General features: G+C 43.0%; 1 protein-coding gene across 5 annotated transcripts in view; it reads right to left on the bottom strand.

Moving 5' to 3' along the window:
• trpm3 (transient receptor potential cation channel, subfamily M, member 3) overlaps positions 1–20186 on the bottom strand; it is a 106560-nt gene that overhangs the window by 48075 nt on the left and 38299 nt on the right. For all 5 annotated transcript variants that reach the window (XM_076731351.1, XM_076731348.1, XM_076731347.1 and 2 more), the window contains exons 2-6: positions 14755–14834; positions 13355–13556; positions 12080–12293; positions 10302–10426; positions 9013–9184 (exon numbers count right to left, since the gene is read on the bottom strand). In XM_076731351.1, coding sequence (XP_076587466.1) covers positions 9013–9184; positions 10302–10426; positions 12080–12293; positions 13355–13556; positions 14755–14834 — 793 coding nt within the window. The remainder of the gene's footprint in view (positions 1–9012; positions 9185–10301; positions 10427–12079; positions 12294–13354; positions 13557–14754; positions 14835–20186) is intronic.

The following is a 20186-nucleotide window of genomic DNA, read 5'->3' as shown; positions in this document are numbered from 1 at the left end:
ATGTAAACAAACCACAAATGAAGTCAAATTTTCTTTTGTCTGAATGTGCCCCCAAAACAAGCATATTTTAGGATGGCTTTTGACCTCCCATTCACAGTTTTTCTAATTACGTATAGCCTTAACTCTGTTTATTCCTGTGGGATCTTGGATGCATTAAACATGGATGAGGAATGAAAACACGGGGGCCCGATTCATTCTAATTAAAGCCGCCGACCCGGCGCACACGCTGAAAAAGTTTCCCACTGTGGGTGCCAATAGCGCACATTAATGGAAGCAAAATAATATTTGGGCACCAAATTATACTGACCTTCAGATTTTATTCAAGCTAATGTTTAGAAATGTGAAAATTCAATGAGAAATCTTTGTCTGTGTGATGCCCAGAAAATGCTCTTTTTAGTTTTCCAGACATTTGTATTTTTGTATGGAAAGAGCTTCCGGATCCACGGACATGATGTGACCTGAATTTCGATTGGGGTCGCCACTGAAAAACTGCCACACAGCCCAGTGATGTTCCTGGAGGCTTGAATGGGAACTGGAGCCCTAAACTTAGCAGTGTTACCGCTCTGCCAACTGCTGCTTCTACTGAAGCTGCAATTTTACACTTTTCTACATTTAATCCAGTAATTGTTGGAGAGCTGAGAGTCCTTTGATTATTCTATCTGAGGGGGCGGATTTTGTTGTCTGAACTCTGCCTTTATATCATTTAAAGCACTAAGTATTTGAACACGGTGTGTGGTTACATGAATCAGCACCTTCAGAAGAATACTTTTTGTTCTATGTGTATAGAAATGGAAACCCATCACTGGAGAGCTCGTCTGTTGGAGTATTTAGTGAATATGCAATCCTTCTTACTGAAGTTTCCAGTTAATCCTTACTGCTGAAGTGTTTAACTGCCAAAGTGAAACACAGAGGATTGTCCATAAACGTCTGTTTTGCTCTCTCAATTTCTCACAACACTTGTGGTGAGTCAGGGTGTGTCAGCACAGAGGCAACAAAGCCCACTTAGCAACAAAAAAGTATACGTATATATACTATGGGTACACTTGGTTGTTCATGTAACTACTTGTTATAGGAGCTACTAATAAAAATGTTTAAAACAATAAAGAGATACTACCTCACAGCCTGGTGTTACTCTATAAGATATTATGAACATCTGATTTTAAAGGACCAGTGTGAAGGATTTAGTTGCTTCTAGCATTGAGGCTGCTGATTCCAACCAACTGAACACCCCTCACCACAGCCCTCCTTTCCAAGCGTGCAGGAGAACCTGTGGGGGTTGCAAAACTGGTGAAAAACGCAAAAGAAGCTCTCTGGAGTCAGTGTTTGGTTTGTCTGTTCTGGGTTACTTTAGAAACATGGCGGTGCAACATGAACACGTAAGCGGACCCGCTCTCTCTGTAGCTATTATGAGCTCATTCTAAAGCACAATGGTTCTTATTTTCAAGTGATTACACACTAATGGAAAAATACTTATGAATATTTCATTCAATTTCTGCCATATTCTGCCAACAGACCCCCCTTTTACACTGGTTCTTTGATACAATAATGAATTTATATCTAGAGAATATTATGTATTCTGTATGGATCAATGGTCTCTCTCCTCTCATCAAAATATTTAGACACGCCCCTGGACGGAGAGAAAATGCAAGTGAGCTGCTGATTATGTGATTATGGGCCCTATTTTCTCAGCTGTGCCACAACCAGCGTGAGCAGTGCTCCCATCATTTGTTATTTTCCTGACCTTGAAATTCACTTTGCCCGTCTGGTTCCCAGCACACGGTGCACAGGTGGGAGGAGAGGCACTACAGGTGGGAGGCTCATTCAAATGAGGCAGAGCTGAGTGGGGTGTTAATATTTCGGTGGAAAAGGGGTCTTTGACTTTTGAGACGTCTCCAAACGGCGCCTGTGTCTGGCGTGAAGTCAATCTGCGGTCACTTTTGTGGCAAACTAGCTACTTGGAATAAATGCACAATAATAGCACAATACTTGAAACGTAAATAAACTAAGTTAAGCCCACAGATGCTTTTAAATTGCCTAAAACTATTAAATAACAGGGTGTTTGTGCTGCAATTGACATTTTTAAACTCAAAATTTCCTGAGAATGGAATATCATTATGCTTTTCATAAGATTTTTACCTGGGGGAAAAAATAACAATAAATACACTGAAATAGAGTCACATCTGAAAATATAGTGCATTCTGTGGACACATGATTTCAGAAAACACAATATACCCTGTATACACTCTGTACTGTCTCTCAACACATTCAGCCTCTCCACCCTCTATTCTTGCATTGACTGTGTCCATGCACCATTCACACACTCCAACGCATTAGATAACACAATCGCCAAACCCTGACTCTCTCTCTCTCTCCGTCCCTCTTCTCTCTCCATCTCATGCATTGTTTTAAACCAGCGCCCACACTTTATCTCTCAGGGAGGAAACTACCCTGAAAAAAGTGTGAAAAAGCAGAGGCAGAAGAAAAGGAGAGAGGTGGTCGATGCGACTCCACGGCCACAACTTTCTATATTTATCCAGCCTGGGAGACGAGGAAGTAGCGAGGAACAGAAGGAATTAGGGAGGGAAAGAGGAGCGTGTAAGCGAGACACACATAACATGCTTAAATGGTCCTAATGAAGGATCCAGCAATGACTCATCCCCTGCGTGTGTGTGTCTCTGTGTGCGTGGGTGTGTGCGAGTGTCTGCGAGTTTGTCCTTGTATGTGTCAAATTAGTATCAGCATGACTGGAGGAGGTGTGCTACAGTATGTGGGTTGTTGTCTTCGCACCCCCCCACACCACAAATAAAAAAATAAAAACACACGCACACATGAACACCATTATCCTAGCAACAACTACAGCAGACAGGACACATCAGATCTGTGAAGGCAACATGACTTGACAGGCTACAGAACAAAAGGTCAGGGGGTACGGCACATTAAAAGGGCAAAGCTTCACCCGAAACTTTACTTTTTCAGTCGAGCTGTGACGTCAAGAGGGTTTCAGCTTCAATCTGATGTAAGCTGAGTTGAGTTGTAGTCTTACCAAAGCCAAGAGAGCCAGAGAAAATCAATCACGAATGGTGTCTTTGGTAAAGAAAAGGCATGTACGACTGGGAAATTTTGGCTAATGGTATTTTATGTAATTAATGTAATGCTGAAGGTTATATAGTGCTGTTCAAATACTACTATACGTTTGTGTGTTCAAAAAGTCCAACAGAGTCCAATAAAGCAAACGAGAAAACAAGAATATTAGACCCCATTTACTTCATGCGGCTTGAGCGGACAGGAGAGCTATCGAATATCAATCGCTAAGTGTAAACGCATCCAAGAAGCAAATGAGAGAGACTGAAATCCAATTGTTCAAAACACCTCGGGAGGTGGTCTGAGATGCTCTCTAGCCAGATACTAAGAAGGTGTAAATGGATCCATCTCTTCAAGACACATACGTAAGCGTTATGCCTCCCAAGTGTCCGTCAGTAAGAGGTCTGTGGAAGTGCACACTCAAAAGGCCTGTCCCCTGTGAGAGTGGCAGGTATACTGAAATTAGCAGGCCCCCTCCCTGTCTCAACAACAGCAATTTCAGCACATATGGTCATTTAGAGGGTCCACCGAACTGTGGTACACTTTATCTGATCCCTGCTCAGTCTGACCATTGAGTGATCTGTGTGGATGCCAGTGTGAAGAGACAAAATTCAGGTTTTGCTCGTAGCCGATAAACACAATTCACCCATGTGTTTGTGTTGGTTTATGGACAGCTGTCAGCCAGCAGCGTCATGTGCATCACCACCTCCTACTGGACTGCAGATGGGCTGACCCTTTTTCACATGTAGCCCAGGAAATTTGCATTTTTAAAATAAAAACCACTCTCACCACTCTTTTTTTTTACATCTCCTACTCTTCCAAAAGACATTTACCACAGTTCACACCACTGATCATGCACTCTTTCCACACCTCGTAACAGGATGTCATCCGTGAACATCCTGAACCTGGGACCACACCTGGAGCAAGTCTTGTATGCAAGCATACCCACTATTGGCTCTGTTATCTTTCCACCACAGGGTTGAACACTCTGGCAGTTTGTGTTTATCAGTTTGACATGTTTTTTGGATCCATTCGTGCATGAACACACCTTACCCACAATGACTTCAACTGTCCCCACACCGTCACTGTACACCTATTCTCACGTGCCTGCAACTATTTTATCTACCGATCCTCCCCCACAGTGTCAGTTCAGCTCCACTGATTTAACCAGTCATCAATGCAGCACCACCACAGGGACCAAAACTGCTGACCAGAGGGCTCATGAAAAACTAATATTAATTAAAGTGACTCACAGTCTGGAGACCTATTAATTAACGTTTGCACAGCATAATTTTCAAGCTTTACTCCATAACATTTTCCTGCTATTTGTGCTTTACTGGATACTCAGCAGAGGGTGTCGTTTCTAAGCCAGATTTAAACCGTGACACTGCAGCTGTGTGATATGTGTCAAAGAACAAGAGCCACCAAGTAATGCAGTTTGTCACACTGTTGGACAGCATTTAAAAGGGCCAACATTATTAGCTATATCTCAAAAATCAAGAGTTTGTTCAGGCACTTATGGAGCTTGAAAGAATAGCATAACAACCCTCTTGACTTGCCATGTACCATGGTTTAACTCTAATCTCCTCTGTATGGGCTGCTCCACAGTGGAGGTCACAATGTCACAGCTAATCTGCAACGCAAGGCCTTATGGCTTCTGGATTCAATTACCCCCGCTAGTCCATCTTTTACCTATGCTGTGATTAATGAAACCACTCCTGAAGGAAGGTCAGTGAAGGTTGCACGGTAGACACAGAGTTAAAACACATACATGCCAACTCCAATGCACTCATTTAATACTGCAAGTAATTCAGGTGGAATGGAAGAGAGCACACTCAAAGTTCCTCATTCATTCTCGCAGACTTTATCTGATTCTGCACAATTTAATAACTTTTATTCCCCTTTGGGCTCGGCATGTGCATCCAATTTAAGATTTTTACGTGTGACAAAAAAAACAAAAAAAAAAACAAAGGTGTGAATGAAAAAGGCGTTGCGTTTTCTACACTTTTCTTGTTCAATTTTAAGAGAGAAAATAAGAAAACATTCATGGATGAAGCCCATCATGTCCTTTCTCTTGCTGCCTTTTCAGTTTCTCATCCCCCTTTTCACTGAAGACAATTCAAGTTAATATCCCGTCTCACTGCCTGCTTCCCCCTCAGCTGCTTCACACGTCCTTCGCTCTTTATATAACTCTCTTCCCTCTCTGCTCGCCCTCAGTCCCTTTTCTCTGTCTTCATTTTCTCACTCTCCTCTCTTCCTCTTTTACTTGTCATCTCTCTGAGGCAGGTGTGTGATTAAAACACATTAAGGGCACTGCTGAAGAGCTGTGCAATGGTTGAGTGAGCTGTGCTGAGTAGTGCCAATCATTTTATTGATTATTGATCTGTTCATTTCAGGAGATGCTAAGTAGGAGTTAAATGGGAAATATGTCCCTGTGGGTGTGACCTTAAACACCATAAATGAGAGTGCGATTTGTACATGATTATTCAATGTATATTCATGATCACTGGTTACAAGCTCTGTCCCTCTGTTTGCATGTGAAGCGTCCTGCGCAGCCTAACATGAACTCTTGTCACGATCCAGCCTCATTTGCATCTGTCATCAGCGCAGTCCATGTTGTATCCAGCTAGCCCATGCCTTGTTAAACAAGTCACGAGAGAGCCATGCATCTAAAGCAGGGCACGGCACGGAGCATTTACTCTAGCGTGTGAATGTGCTGGCTCCATCCACCATATTTACAGCCGCCCGACCCCAGTCTCCTGTCTCAAGACATTAATTCTGTTTATCCCAAACCAGAGCTGTCCCTTAGATATTCTCGTCCACTTTCCACTGAAGAGGGCAAAACCCACAGGAGGTGACGCCGTCGACGACATCAAATATACAGTAGAGACCAGAGGAGAAAGGCGCAGAGGGCATAAACATGTCGTGTCATCAAGGGTGGTGTTAAGAGATTTAGGGACTGCACAACTGAGCTCCAATGATGAGTTTTGATAGGTGCCAGTGGTGTTGCCATAACTTGCAATGGAAATGTGCAACATGCAAAATGACCACAAATATCTCGCGTCAACAGGAAATCAAAATTTAGCAAGGTTTCAGTAAAGGTCATGACCTGGAAGATTTAAGACACTGTTTGTGTTCTACAGTGTCCACACCAAATTACCAATACATTTGTTATATAGAATCGATTCCCATATTAAAAAGTGTGTTATAATATTGTGGAGCCAATTTGATTGCTGCAGCATTTCCGGCAGTTACATGGTGACAGCGGTTGCATGGAAAATTGCACACAGACACAGTAGGATTAGCTACAGGATTGCCCAGACATCCCAAAAATACCACAGGGGGAGATTACGCATATCTATCAACCACACTTCTTTCATCTTGTGTTTGTGTGCACTACGTGTGACTGTGTGTTAAGAGAAAAAAAAAAAGAGCTTGTGGTTATGTGTGGTCTGCAGCCCACGTTAGGCCATTCAAACTAAGCCTTTTCCATCTTTACTTTCTTTATCCTCCCTTCCCTGACAGGACCTCAGGCTATACTTAGATCCCACAGGAGTCCTGCTGTGAGGAAAATTGATGGACTCCACGATTGACTGTGGACAGGTAATCAAATCAAGAAATGGTCCTTGTCTGCCAACCCTACAGCTGTGAATGAGGAAGTAAAGGATACACACACACACAACAAGGTGCAGTGCATCACACAGACTCATATACACCCAGTAATCGCACACGGGGACTGCTCATTTACTTGAAAAACTGTGCAATATGATGGCAGCAACGTTTGTGATTTGCGATGTTGGGCTACAAATAAAACTGACTTGACATATTAATGAGTCTGTGCAAGTGCAGCTGCTGCACCTGTATTTTATCCTCAACAGGTGGTTAAAAGCAGTGGGGTGATCTTAAATTAGCTTGATGGTAATGCTGAGGGTTTGTAAATCTAACAACTACAAACAAGAAGAGCATCTCAATTTAATTCAAAAGACTTTGATTGTGGAAATAATGCTGCATACCTTAGTATCAGACCACTTCAAACTGTAGTCATGAGAGTGAGGGGCTGTAAAGTTGAAGCTGGTCATCGGCCTCAGACATTACTGAGGTGGCCTCTGGGTGATAGCTCTGTGTTATGGATGGTCAGCAGCAGATATACAGTAAACACGGTCCCCTATCGACTTCTTTCATCAGCAGATCGAGGCAGTGTTAGTGCTCGCCTTGGATCCAGATATACAGAATATTAAAGCTAATCACATGACGGATAAATTAGGGATGCTGCGCCATCATACGGATGGTCAGATGCTTGTATGACGACTGGGCGTCCCTTTGCCTTCCCAGCCCCTTTTGTATGAGTCCAGGCATAGGATGACAAAGGGAAGTCCATAGGTCACATGACTGGATGATGAACAGGGAGGAAGTACATCTCGTCAACCCCAGGGACACTTCTTAAATCCCTGAAGTCAAGGGGTTAGGAGGGACATGGTAGTGGTTAGACTGGAATAAAAAACGCAGCTTAACTCTGAGACACTTTACACACCCTCATAAAGTCTCTATCAGCGACCATCAGTGGCAGGTCTGACAGCGAGCAGAAACGGTGCTGACAAAGGTAAGGTTTGAGTCATGATATTGCTCATGGCACTGCAACCACGTAACCATTTGGTACCATTTATTTCCAGACGGCCTTGATTTTTAAATAAGTATTGATGTTAGAAAGTGTGGATTCATGTCTCCCAAACCCTGAGGAAAATATTCTAAAATGGATTTATGTTGACAACAAAAGAAGGTAATAACAAATAAATCATGGCTGCAAACAACACTTCTCTGACTCAGGTTTCTCCCCGGCCCTGACACACTCTAAACAATGCTGTGAGAGGCAATTGAGAAATGTATTTAAAGGGTATCAGGGAGGTTTGTGTGTGCGCTTGCGTCTTTGTGTGTGAGGGAGAGCGAATCAGAGAGAAAAAGACAGAGGAATGCATTTTGTATTCATGCAAATCCATTTGGTTTCTAGCTAAGGTATAATGTGGAAATTGAAAAGGGAGAAATGCAATGTGACAAGGACTCAATGGTGGAGGAACCCTCCACACAAAAGGGAAATATGTGCACGTGCAGACACATGTACGCATTAACACACACACAGGACACCAGCGTCTGTGGCTTTAGACACACAAACAGGAATTCAAATATACTTTTATAAGCATAATGTACTTTTGATGAAGTAAGTTTGGAAATGAAGACATAGAGCTGCACAGGAACACAGAATAGAGCGAGATTCTGTTGAGTTGTAATACTCTGTTATTCATGTGTCTGTCAAAATATATAAAAATGCACAAAAAAATGAGGCTGTTCTGCCATCTGTGATGTTGACCCAGTGGTTAAAATGCCTTCTGTGTATCATGTTCCAATGGGTTTGTACCATCAATCATCAAATAAAGACAAAAAATATTAAAAATATATTATGTGAGTGCACAGAAGTACAATTTAATGTGCTTGTTGTGCTTGCAGTATATATGTGTGTGTATGTACATGTACTGTAAAGTGGTTTGTGCGGCACCCCAGAACAAGGAGAGAGTGATTATCAAGCAAGTTCATTGGAGGAGTCGATCAGAGCTGCCAAGAAGCTTTGAAAGAAAAAATAAACCCGTCCTGAAGGAAGGGGACAGTTTCAAAGGCTCATCAAAGTTATATCACAGCAGCCTAAAAATACACTGTCCGACAGCTTGAGTTCAGTATAAAGCAGGTAATGATAATTTTAGTCTGGTCGCAGCTATAAAATAGAGTTTGAACCCAATTAACCCACAGTGGTGTCGTTGATAAGACGAGGATTACAGTTTCATTATGCCATTATCACTCAGTGTGTCATTTAAAAACACCTCCTCTAATTTAGGGTAAGTAGGTCAGCCAGGCAACAGCTATGATACAGTAAATTCCACTCACGTGTGTTGATCTTCTGCAGGGAGATGTGTTTCTCCAGCTGGCGTCGGAGTTTGACCTCGGCGCCGTACTTTCCCGTGGTGCCATTGTCTGCCAGGATGAAGTGGGAGTGGAGACTGTTTAGAACCGTCAGCTTGCTCAAAGGGTTGGACATGGTCTGGTATGGACGCACCACCTAGCCAAGAGAAGATAGCATACAGCAATTACAGCAGCAGCGAGAATCCAACAGGGGTGTGACAAAGGAAAAATGTCTGGATTAATCATAACAAGGGCGTGTTAGCACTATTAATGCTAACCCAAGTGAAGACAAAAAATGGTAAATTATACAGTATGTTCTAGTTAAAGGAGTATTCCACCAGTTTACTAGTTTAATTTAATTAATTATAAAACTTATTAAAGTTTTAAAATTAAAAAATAAGCCTGAGGATGTCATCAGGGATTATGTCGGTTTGGCCGTGGAGGCAGAAGAATTGGGCAGAGAACTTATTAGTTGCATCGTGGGAAATATAGGAGTTTGACCCACACTAAAAGTCAGGATATCTCAGCCCCTTTAAGACATTTAACACAACAGGGTGAAGGGAGCATGTTTGTTTGGTTCTTAACACACAATTACAAAAATGTAAAGTCTCTGTATTCACGTTCATGTATTTTAAAGGCCTACTGTTGGCTTTTATGCAGCAGGTTCTTGAACAGCCCAGAGAGAAACCTTGACGCATTCACACAATCCATCATTTTGAAAAACATTGATTGTACTGGTATCAAAGTAAGACTGAATTACACTAAAAACTGGGCAAATATTTCTACAGCATTAATGACAGCCTTTGAGAAGCCTGGACTTGGTCTTCTGACAGGCTCAGCTAGACTCATCTGGTCATTAGGCATACAGTTGAGACCGCTGAAGCATGAAAAAAGAGCTTCAGCACTTAATAATCTCATTTCAGACACCAACATTAATCGGCTCCGCTTCACTTGTTCAGCGGGACAGAGGGTAGCACATTCTGATGAAAATTTAACTATAACATAACATTGATTCCACTGATTTGAATGAGTCAGCATGTGCTCCACGGTCTCATACGGTTCCGCCAGCTGTCCGACTCACTTTGAAGGAGCGTTTATCACAGATTGGATTGGCTTACTCAGCATCTCAGTTAATAAACCGTCAACTACAATTCACAGGCTTTGACAGCAGTGGACGGCACGTGACAGCCTTCACATACACACAAACAAACGAGGGCCAAAGCATGCACACACAAGCCCACTCTGTAACTGTTTCATATTGTTTGTTTGCTTACATCTTTGCCAACAAGATCCTCTTGATTTTCTACTATTCCCCATGGAGCAATTCCAATGGTGCAGATCTTCCCCCTCGACTTGGAGGCATGATCCTTCAGCGCATCCCCCACATGGCGAATCACCCCTGTGTGTTTTTGTGTTTGAGAGTGTTTGAGAGAGAGACAGAGAAACAGATAACAAAATGAGTTTTGTCACGATCAATACGCAGGCTAAACTTAGATAATTATACACTCTGCTGTGAAAGACAAACAGAATCTATTAGACGCACACACTCGGCTTCAAATGCAGACAGGTAGTAGCTCCAGGCCTCGAGTGGTGTTCCTCAGGGGAGCAGCAGTCAGACCTGGGGGCCATCTTATCCCATCTCTCCTGCTGACATTCATTCTTTCTCCTCCTCCACCCTCAGGTATCCCTCAATCCATCCCTCCATCCATTATTCAAGCCCCTCTCTTTCTCTTTCTTGCCTCTGCACCCATTCTGTCACAAAATTTTACTTCCTATTCCTCTCTGTATTCAAGTGTGGGCACTCTACGGCATCCAGCCCTGCATCATTCCTTTCCATCTGCTCTTATCTCTCGTAATGAAGAACATTATTGTCCCGTCTTTGTCATCTTTGCCGTCTTTGTTCACAAACTGTGAACTCCTGCACTGAAGACACAGCGAAACAACACTGATAAGGAACACTACTGATAAAGTGACCAAAGGTAAGACACAAATATGCGGTCTACACCATCCCAGTGTGTAAAAATGCATTAACACAAGGCAATCATTGATTTAAGTTTCAAGATACTACACTTAAAGTAATATATCAAATGGGAGCAGCCTAGTATTTTCCAATTTAGACTTCATGCCACCACCCATAGCTTAGCAACACAGTGACATAACACAGTGGAGTTCACACACTGAGGCTACTTTCCATATGCATAAGTCCATATTTATGTATAATTCATGTGCTGTCAATCTTTTCCCTATATTTATTTCAACTAATCTTATTTTGTCACAACCACTGCTCCCGCAATCATCTTGTTTCTGTCGCACAGTTTCTTGATGGACTGCTTCAACACTTCCAACCCTCCACCATCTACAGTATGTTCACGATCCAGTCCACTGAGTTCCCATAAATCCTGTTCACCCAGTCGCTCACTATCTGCAGAAATCTCCTTAGTCACCAAAGTCTTTAGCCGATCGCCTCCACGGCCTTGATTCTTATAGACTCTTACAGGGCAATTCCTATATTACTTTCAATGGAATACCACTTCTTCAAAAGAACGAGGCTGTGATAGCTCTAATTGCCTCCTCAGTCATTTCTAACATTCAGTTTGTGCAATCAAATACACCTTTTGGTCTAAATGTGACACTCTTTCATTGACTTTCACCAATAAAAATAAGCAGTTTAGACTCACAAAGACCATTTTCATTCAAGATGCATGAAATAATAATTGAGAGCTATCAGACCAGTCTGGTCTGACTATGAGTGTCTCTAAGTATAGTTCAGAGCTCATAATATACTTAAAAGAACCCTTTCGCAGTGATGCAGTTTTTCAACATCGTTCCAGCCCAGAGGGGCTGGATAATGACTATTTAATAGCTGATAACTTATGAGAACATTTGAACACACTCAACACACTCCTAGCACAAGTACATGGTCATTCAAATTGCATAAAATGAAGTGAGGCTAATTAAATACTTTTTACTCTCCACACAAATAGTATTTCACAATGGTTAAAAAAAAAAAAACGCATTTCGAAATAAGCTGTGTGCATGTGCTGTACTCCACCTGTGTTGACACCTCCGGTGAAGATCCAGGCTCCTGTTGTCATGGCAGCCTTGATGAGCCCTTTGCCAAAGACCTGTTTGAGCTTGGGCTGTAATTCAAAGTTCTGCAGGCCCCCGTGGACTGAGATGAGCAGCTTGGGCAGATCCAGCTGCCACTCCTTGGTCATCAGGTGGAGCAGCAGGTCAGGCTTGGTGTCATAAGACACTCGCACATACTGCGAACAGCGGAGCATCGGTCAGAGGTGTAACACATCTGCATCACCCTCAGGCACATGGTGACTTGAAGTCTGCATGTGCCTGAGACATAAATACACAAAGGCGAGCACATGATGCATGCATAAACATATGCGCAAGTTATAAAAGCAGTCAATCAAACAAAGGCGCGAAGGTGAAATGAAACGCAGAAACATCACATGGATCAGTACTGCAGAGCTGCCTGAATGAGCGTATGGCTTCATTTTTCAAGCTACAACAGTATTGAACAGATGTTTGTAATGATTGAAGAACCACATGCATTATAGAACATCTGTTTATTTACCTAAATCACCCTCAGACACCAAACCTGACATGTGTCTGCATTAACAATTTAACGCTGGGAATAAATCAGACTTTAATCTGAATTCCCTGAATGCTACACAGTCTGTGTGATGTGATTCTCCCATCATGGTTATCAGACAGTGATATGAAAAACAGGACCGATCAGTCTACTTCAGCGATGGATCGATTAATCAGGCAACACTTAAGGCTTTTAAAATCGATAATTATATGTAATTACATCTAATTATTCTCATTTGATTGATTTTGCTGTTATCATCAGGCATGAATGAATTTTGTCATCCTGCATATGTGTGGCGCCTTTAAATTTGATTATCTAACCAGTTACAGTGTGATTTGAAGAGAGGCTGGATGGAGGACTCTAGATGAGTCCTCATTAAACGTCATTTCCATTTCTATGAGGACTATGTAGGAAATGTATGAATTGACAAAAACCTTGGCAAACGTTGGGATATTTAATCATTTTCACAGCTCTGCTTTAACTGTGCTGTCCAGATCAAGAGGTGGATTCATTTCAGTAAGTCAAGCGTCTAATACTTTCCTCCCCTCTACCCGTATATTATCACTCAGCAGCTGTTTACTGCAGCTGAGAAAATCATATTTAACTATGATGCACTTTCAGTGAGGACCACTCTATCTTTGGTAACTCGTGTCAATACAACAGGAGGACAGTGCGGGACACCGACAAACTGAAACACTGCAGATGTGTTATGGGAGTCACCATGGCTTTGTTGGAGTGTCCTCCTCCCTGGAACTCAATGGTGCCGAAGGCATCGGTGGGGCTGAGCTGTGTGTGTTTGCTGATTGACCACTTCTCCGACAGGCTGTCATTCTTGGCCAAACGCTCTGCTTTGTCATTCTGGCTGGATGAAATGCCCGGGGGCAGGCCCACATGCTGGCCTATCAGGCGACCACAACAGCACCTGGGTGAGAGGAGAAGGTAGAAGTGAATGTAAGATCGATATGTGACACAGTCCTTTACAGAGAGCAACTGAAATGTTGAGAAGCCAGAATCCCAAGAGAAACTACTGTAACGCCGAGAAGGAAAAAGAAAAGGTTTTGAGAGACCGTGTGTGACAGAGAGAGAGAAAAAGCGTGAGAGCTGCCACAGTTATGTGCCTACAGTGAGAGGAGGGCAAGGCTGAAGTGACAGCTTGTCATCTGACTTTCATCTCCTGATTGGGGGAAGAGGAGGAGAAGGATCCGTAAGCCGCTGCAATCTTTTATTGACTGTCTCTTTTTGTTTTCTGCTCTTCACAAACCTTTTCTCTCCTTTGCTGTCCTCTCCTTCCCCCTCTCAGCAACTACCAGAGTTACAAAATGACAGTTACATGAATTGTCGTATCTCTATGCGAGAACACGCTTATTCAGATGTACTGTCAGATTCATGTTTCCCTTGTGCTTTAACCTTACATGGAGTGGGACCCCTGGGAGGAGAGGGACTCAGGAGGCTTTGATTATAGCTTCACGTTTACGTCATCTCTTACCAAAGGTACTTTGCCTCCTCCTGCCTTGTGCATCAACACAAGTGGTTTTGACTAAAAAGAGAAAACTAGATTTGATCTTGAGGAACATCGGGTTTCCACCCTCTTTCCTCCAGTTATGTTAATTCTGCTAACCTAACAAACAGTGGCATTTCCTGTGTGTACGTGTGTGTGCACAAACGTGTGTGTATGAGGGATGGTAGGAACTACAGAAATTAGATTAGAAAGATTTCGATAAGACTCTAACAAATGTGCTTTCACGGTTACACTTTGCTATACTAGCACAGTCCTGTGGGCTTAAATTAATAACCTTTTAAACTGACGTGGCCCGGCCCTGAATTTCACATGTGTGGTTTCAAAATGTATAATGTCAGTGTTTGGCTCATTAGTGTGCAGCATCTACCTGTGATGCAAATAGAGGCCAGCATGATATTACTCTGAGGCATGTTTTAAAAGGTCAGAAGTGAAACGAGGCTCTTAATCTGCTCTACGTGAGCGGGGCTTTCACATTAGCTAACTTCGCTCATTACAGTATTGCAGCTTTTATATTGAATAATCATGCAGCTGAATCCTAAAAAAAAAAACAAAAAAAACAAAAAAACCCTCTTACATTTCCTTCGCACGCACTCTTACTCACCTATGGGGGTCTTTGGCGCTCACTATGATATGAACACATTCTCTCTTGCTGAACGCTCTCTCTATCCACGATTTCTGTGCCTGCAAAAATGAGAGAAGAGAGAAGAACTGAGTCAGTCGTCAAATAATGGAGCTGTGAGCTGAGCGTGCAGCAGACAGGCAGCAGAGACGAGCTCAGATGATGAGCAGACTGAGGAGTTCACCTGTAAGAGACAGTGTTTACTTGTCCTTCAAGAAACAGGACGGGTTGTGTTTGTTATGTAAAATAACACACTCTTTTATGTAGAGACTTTTCTTCCACATTTCTCTGCAAGCAGCAGCCCAGTTTTGGGGTGAAGACAACAGAACACACAGTATGAAATGTTTGACTTAACGTCTCTGAAGTACGACATTAAAATAAAGTTAAATCAGCAATTACACATCAGAACCTGGTTTGAGAACAGAAATCACAACAATCTGGACATGGCACACAAACACACACACACACACACACACACACACACACACACACACACAATGTCTGAGAAGCTGGGAAGGAGAAAGCGGATGTTACATGCAGTGAGGCAGTAAATTATGTCAGAGTTCTAGTCCTTAGATACTCTTCTGTGCAGCCCGCTGAGTGTATGTGCGTTTATACGAGCAGGTATGTGTGCATGCATACAACATGTGTGTGCTAGAAAGACTTCCCCATCATAATGCAGCTAGTGGAATGATGTAGTATTTGTGACACTGTGATCCTCTGCAGTCGCATCTGCTGCAGGTCTGAGCGACTGACTGGAGCCAATTATCCTGCTACAGACACGGACAGAACGCCACCGGAGAGCCTGACATACACTTGCAGCACAGGATCTGGATGTCTCAACAGTTACATGTATGAATACTTGTTACATGCAAACGAGGATTAATGTAGGACAAGATGCAATATGCTGTATGTACTCTAGGAAATTCTTCTTAGAGCTAATAAGAAAAGGGCATTGTATCCGGAGCTGTGTGGATTCTTGAGTGTCCCTTTATTGGCTTGCTATAAACAACATATATTTCAGTTGCACACTTTGCTCAATTGTCTCCTCTATTATGCAGTTGAAAAGGGGAGTACAAATGGGGGTGCACCAAAGGGCAGGAACATGTTTTTTTGCTTAAAAGTAAAAAGTACCATGCTGCAAAGTAAGCTTTAAAACATTGCACCATTAAGGGAAGTTCCTTTGGGAAATACATAAACTGCAGTTATTCCTACATAAAGATCACAAATAAGATACTGTTCAGTCAGCGACTATTTCCACTGAGGTACAAAGAAACCGGAGAGCAGCACACACTAAACATTAAATCCAGAGCCAAAAAACTGAGGACTGGAAAACTGTGATTAGATTTTGGCCAATGTGCCGAGAACTCAAATTGTTCATTTACCAAAACTGAAAACCTATTAATCAAAATGAGCCCCCCTTGATCATTAATAATGAGGGCTGAAAAGGGGAAAAAAAACATCTGGAGCTGTGATGTCACACTAATGCCTGAAGTGTGTATATTTGTTTCCTGCTCTCATAGGTGACGTCAAAGGTCCTGATTCCAGCTGTAAATATATGAAACACGCTTAAAATGGAATTAAATGACAAGAACACAAAACGTTCCCTTTATGATTTTATCTGCCTGCTGCCAACCGACTCAGACTGGAACAGACTCGGTCCAGCTTGTCCCATCAGCTGTCATGCCTACATCATATTCATAATCTGTAAAACAATCAGTATGTGTGTACTGTGGAAATAAAACCCAGCTCATGTGCACTGCACACTGTGTGATGTACACTTTCTGTCTCTGTGATGATAAGAATGTTACCCTCTGCCATTTAAATGTACGACGTTCTACTCAGCACTTTGTGGTTCAAAGGTTACACTTCCTGGGTTGACACCACCATTCCAGGAAGTGGACTATGTCTGTGTGAGGTTTTGTGGCGACAGAGCTCAACACCCGAGGTCCAGAATAGGACCGAATGTCACAACAGGACAGTCACAGACATCCAGGGGGACACACAGACCAGACTCCCAAACCCACAGCAGAGGGAACACAACAGCCGTGAAAACAAAAGGACAGCTTTTTTTCTGCTTTTTATTCTGGGAGAGCTGCCGCGGCTCTTCTCCCAGCCGGCAGAGCTGAGAGCTGCTTGTACAGGGCTTTCCCCACTGCCACGGCTACAACAACACACGCCCCATCCGCCTGACTGGCCCTGTCACACCACGGCACGCCAAAACCCACCGCAACCGGCCACAAACAGGCTCGGCCTACACACGGGCACACTTACCCTAACACCAGACTTCCCACGATTAACCATTACTCTGGGGGGCTGGGGGGCTGCTTTTAGAGATCACCCTGGCCACGATGACTCAGCGGGCCACAACAACGCCCCCAGCCCCATTCTTTCCCTGACATGCTAGAACTGTGTATTCATCCGCCAGCTCATCCTGGGACAAACTAGATCCGCTCTGTGGTAGCAGCAGCGGGTTTTTAGATTTGATAAGTATTGTCAGGGCTGATGGCAAAATCACACAAAGTCACGCTGCACAAAAAGCCTTTTATGCTCCCTCAGTAAACCTTTGAAAGAGGGAGCACGCTATTTTCACCCCAGAGCATCCCAGACAAAGATTTCCTTCCCTTTGCACCCCATCTTTATTCCCCTCTATCCCCTCCAATGCTTCTTTTCTCCATAGAGTCGGCACAGCTTGCACATGTTCTCACTCTCTCATACTGTTACATGTGTCTCTCGCTCTTCCTCTCGCGCTCTTGCTGTTGCTTATGAGATTTGACATGGCATGATGAGATGGCACATGGCCTGCACTCCATTGTGTAATTAAGATTTATCACCGGGGCACGCTCACGCAGACCCACACAAACACAATCAGGCCAGCCGTGTGTTTGTGTGTGCGTGTGGATGTAGTGACAGCAAGGGGTGCGCGGCAAGTGAGCAGCATCTGACAGCCTGTTCGGGGTCTTGACTCCATTACGCTCAAACTCCGCCACCTCCACCCTCCTCTCCCTGTCCTCCCTTCCTTTACTATTGTATCTCCTCTTTCTTATTGGCACTGGCAGGGAGCTGAATTGGGAACCACATCCAATCAACGGCCTAATCTCTTTGCTCTCACCCTCTTCCTCGCTCCCTTTTCCTCTTTTCTTTTAACATGAATGACTCAGCTTTTACATGACTATATACATGAAGCCCATTGTTTTTCTGCTACATTAAGTCTTTATTTTCAAATACTTTTCACTGAATTTGGTTTTACTGCCATCTTGGTGATGAAAGTGAAAAAGAGACACAGCTGCTTCCTTTCTTCCCCGAAGTGCATCTCAATTTCTTCTTTTGGCTCACTTTGATTTTACATGGCTCGAGAACGACATCATAACTCAGACAGTTATACATTTTTTAATCAATCGATGTTAGACAGCAAAGACGTTCGTGTTAAATCAGGCTGGCTCAAGATAAGAAGATGAGTCTCAGAACAGATTCACTCTTCTTCTGACACATTTGATGCACCTTCAAGGCTAAAAATAGTAAAGTCAAGCGCTAAAGATAGTGGAAGTGATATTTTTGGAAAGTATTCCATTTTTGCTTTAAAATAAACAAACTGATGAAATCAGGCAAACGCAGACCAAAGACAGTTACACTTGAAAATAAATGTTTCCTCAGATGGAGCATCCACACACATTCACAAGTCTCTGAACTCTCTGAACACACCGAAACAAGAGACTGTAAGATAATCTGAAACCTCAAACACAGAAGATGCATGCTGTCAGATTTTCTGTGCTCAAAGCTTTCAATCACAAATAACAGTCATGGTAAATGAAAACCAGTAATCACAGAGATTTATTCCCAGAAATGGAGAGATGCTGAATAAAATAGAAAGAAGAAGACTTAGTTTGCCCAATTAAATGACTAAAACACTGACTCACCTGTTAAGTGATGGGCTGCATTGCTGTGGCCTTCCCTTCATGGTTGAAGGTAATCTTAGAGGCATGATCCTTAAAACCAAGATCACTGAACGAAACTGATCAGAGCAAAAACTGATCAGACCACCTCTCAGTCCACTGGCAACTGGTCTACTCTGGGACTATTAGCACTGCTGGTATGTGTGTGTGTGTGTGTGTGTGTGTGTGTGTGTGTGTGTGTGTGTGTGTGTGTGTGTGTGTGTGTGTTCATAGTGCTGAAAGTACACACCGAGAAAGCCCTGAAACACCACTGAACTGCTCTTTACCCATCTCTCACAGTCTCCTCCCTGCTCCCAGATCGGAACGGCGTGTATGAGCCAAAAAATAAAGCAGAACGTAAAAAATCTCACATCATCACACAGCTGGTTAGCTATCGTTAAGTAATATGACATTAGAGTCTGACCCCTCTGAAATATTAAAAAAGTCAGCGGCCTTTTCCAGAAACAGTCTGCTTATAGAATTACCTGCTGTCCTCCACCTCACACAAGCCCCTCACCTCTTTTAGACTCAAATTAAGGTTGAACTGTCAGGCTGTGTGTATGTGTGTGTGTGAGTGAGAAAGAGATGGGGAGAGAGAGAGAGAGAGAGAGAGAGAGAGAGAGTGTCATCAAGACCAAAGGGGGAGCCTGAATGGCAAGAGAGCCTATTAGGTGGAGCAACGAGACATTCGTCTAGCCTGCTCACCATCCTTACTTTGTCCTGAATGACACATATGTACACACCCACACACACACACACACACACACACACACACACACACACACACACGCACACTTAAACACACACACAGTTGTGTACGTGAGTTTTTGCATTTGCAGTTTTCCTGCTATTTTTTTATTTATTCTTTTTTACAGCACAAGCTATTTTCCTCAAAGGGATTAGCGGACCTGTATATAATATGGACCAGGTTTAATTAGCAGGAGCAGTGGGGGAAACTGGGCACACGAGAGCGTAATCTGAACTAAATGAAACCTCACGATACACAAGCAGGAAAAACCCAGAGAGGAAAAAGAATGTACTTTCCAAAAACTGTAATCCTACTTAATGTAAAACACACACACACCAACAACTACAAAATGTGAATGTAAGCAAAATCTCGGGAAACAAAAATGCTTCTGCAGATCTGGAGTAAATGAGAGCGTAATGTATTCAGTGTCATGACGGGAATGAATGCTGAAAGGACTGCACCTGAGTCCAGGCTGCCCAGATGCGACAAGGCACCAGAGGCAGTGTGTGTGTGTGTGTGTGTGCGTGTGTGTGTGCGCACGTGAGATAAACCACACACCTATAAGCAAGCAGTGAGGATGCGAAGGTCACAATTCTCTGCTTACACACACACACATAAGCTTACATACATGCAGGTCACCTGTATGCAAACTGTAGCTGCACAGCTACATGAGCCACATTTGTTGTAACAAATAGCATCTTCATGAGTAATTTAATGAATATACTGGCATTGCA

This window comes from Chaetodon auriga, chromosome 5, assembly GCF_051107435.1.
Source record: "Chaetodon auriga isolate fChaAug3 chromosome 5, fChaAug3.hap1, whole genome shotgun sequence".
NCBI classification, from domain to species: Eukaryota; Metazoa; Chordata; class Actinopteri; order Chaetodontiformes; family Chaetodontidae; genus Chaetodon; species Chaetodon auriga.
The sequence above is the reverse complement of the archived record's forward strand: the minus strand, read 5'-3'. Positions and strand labels throughout refer to the sequence as shown.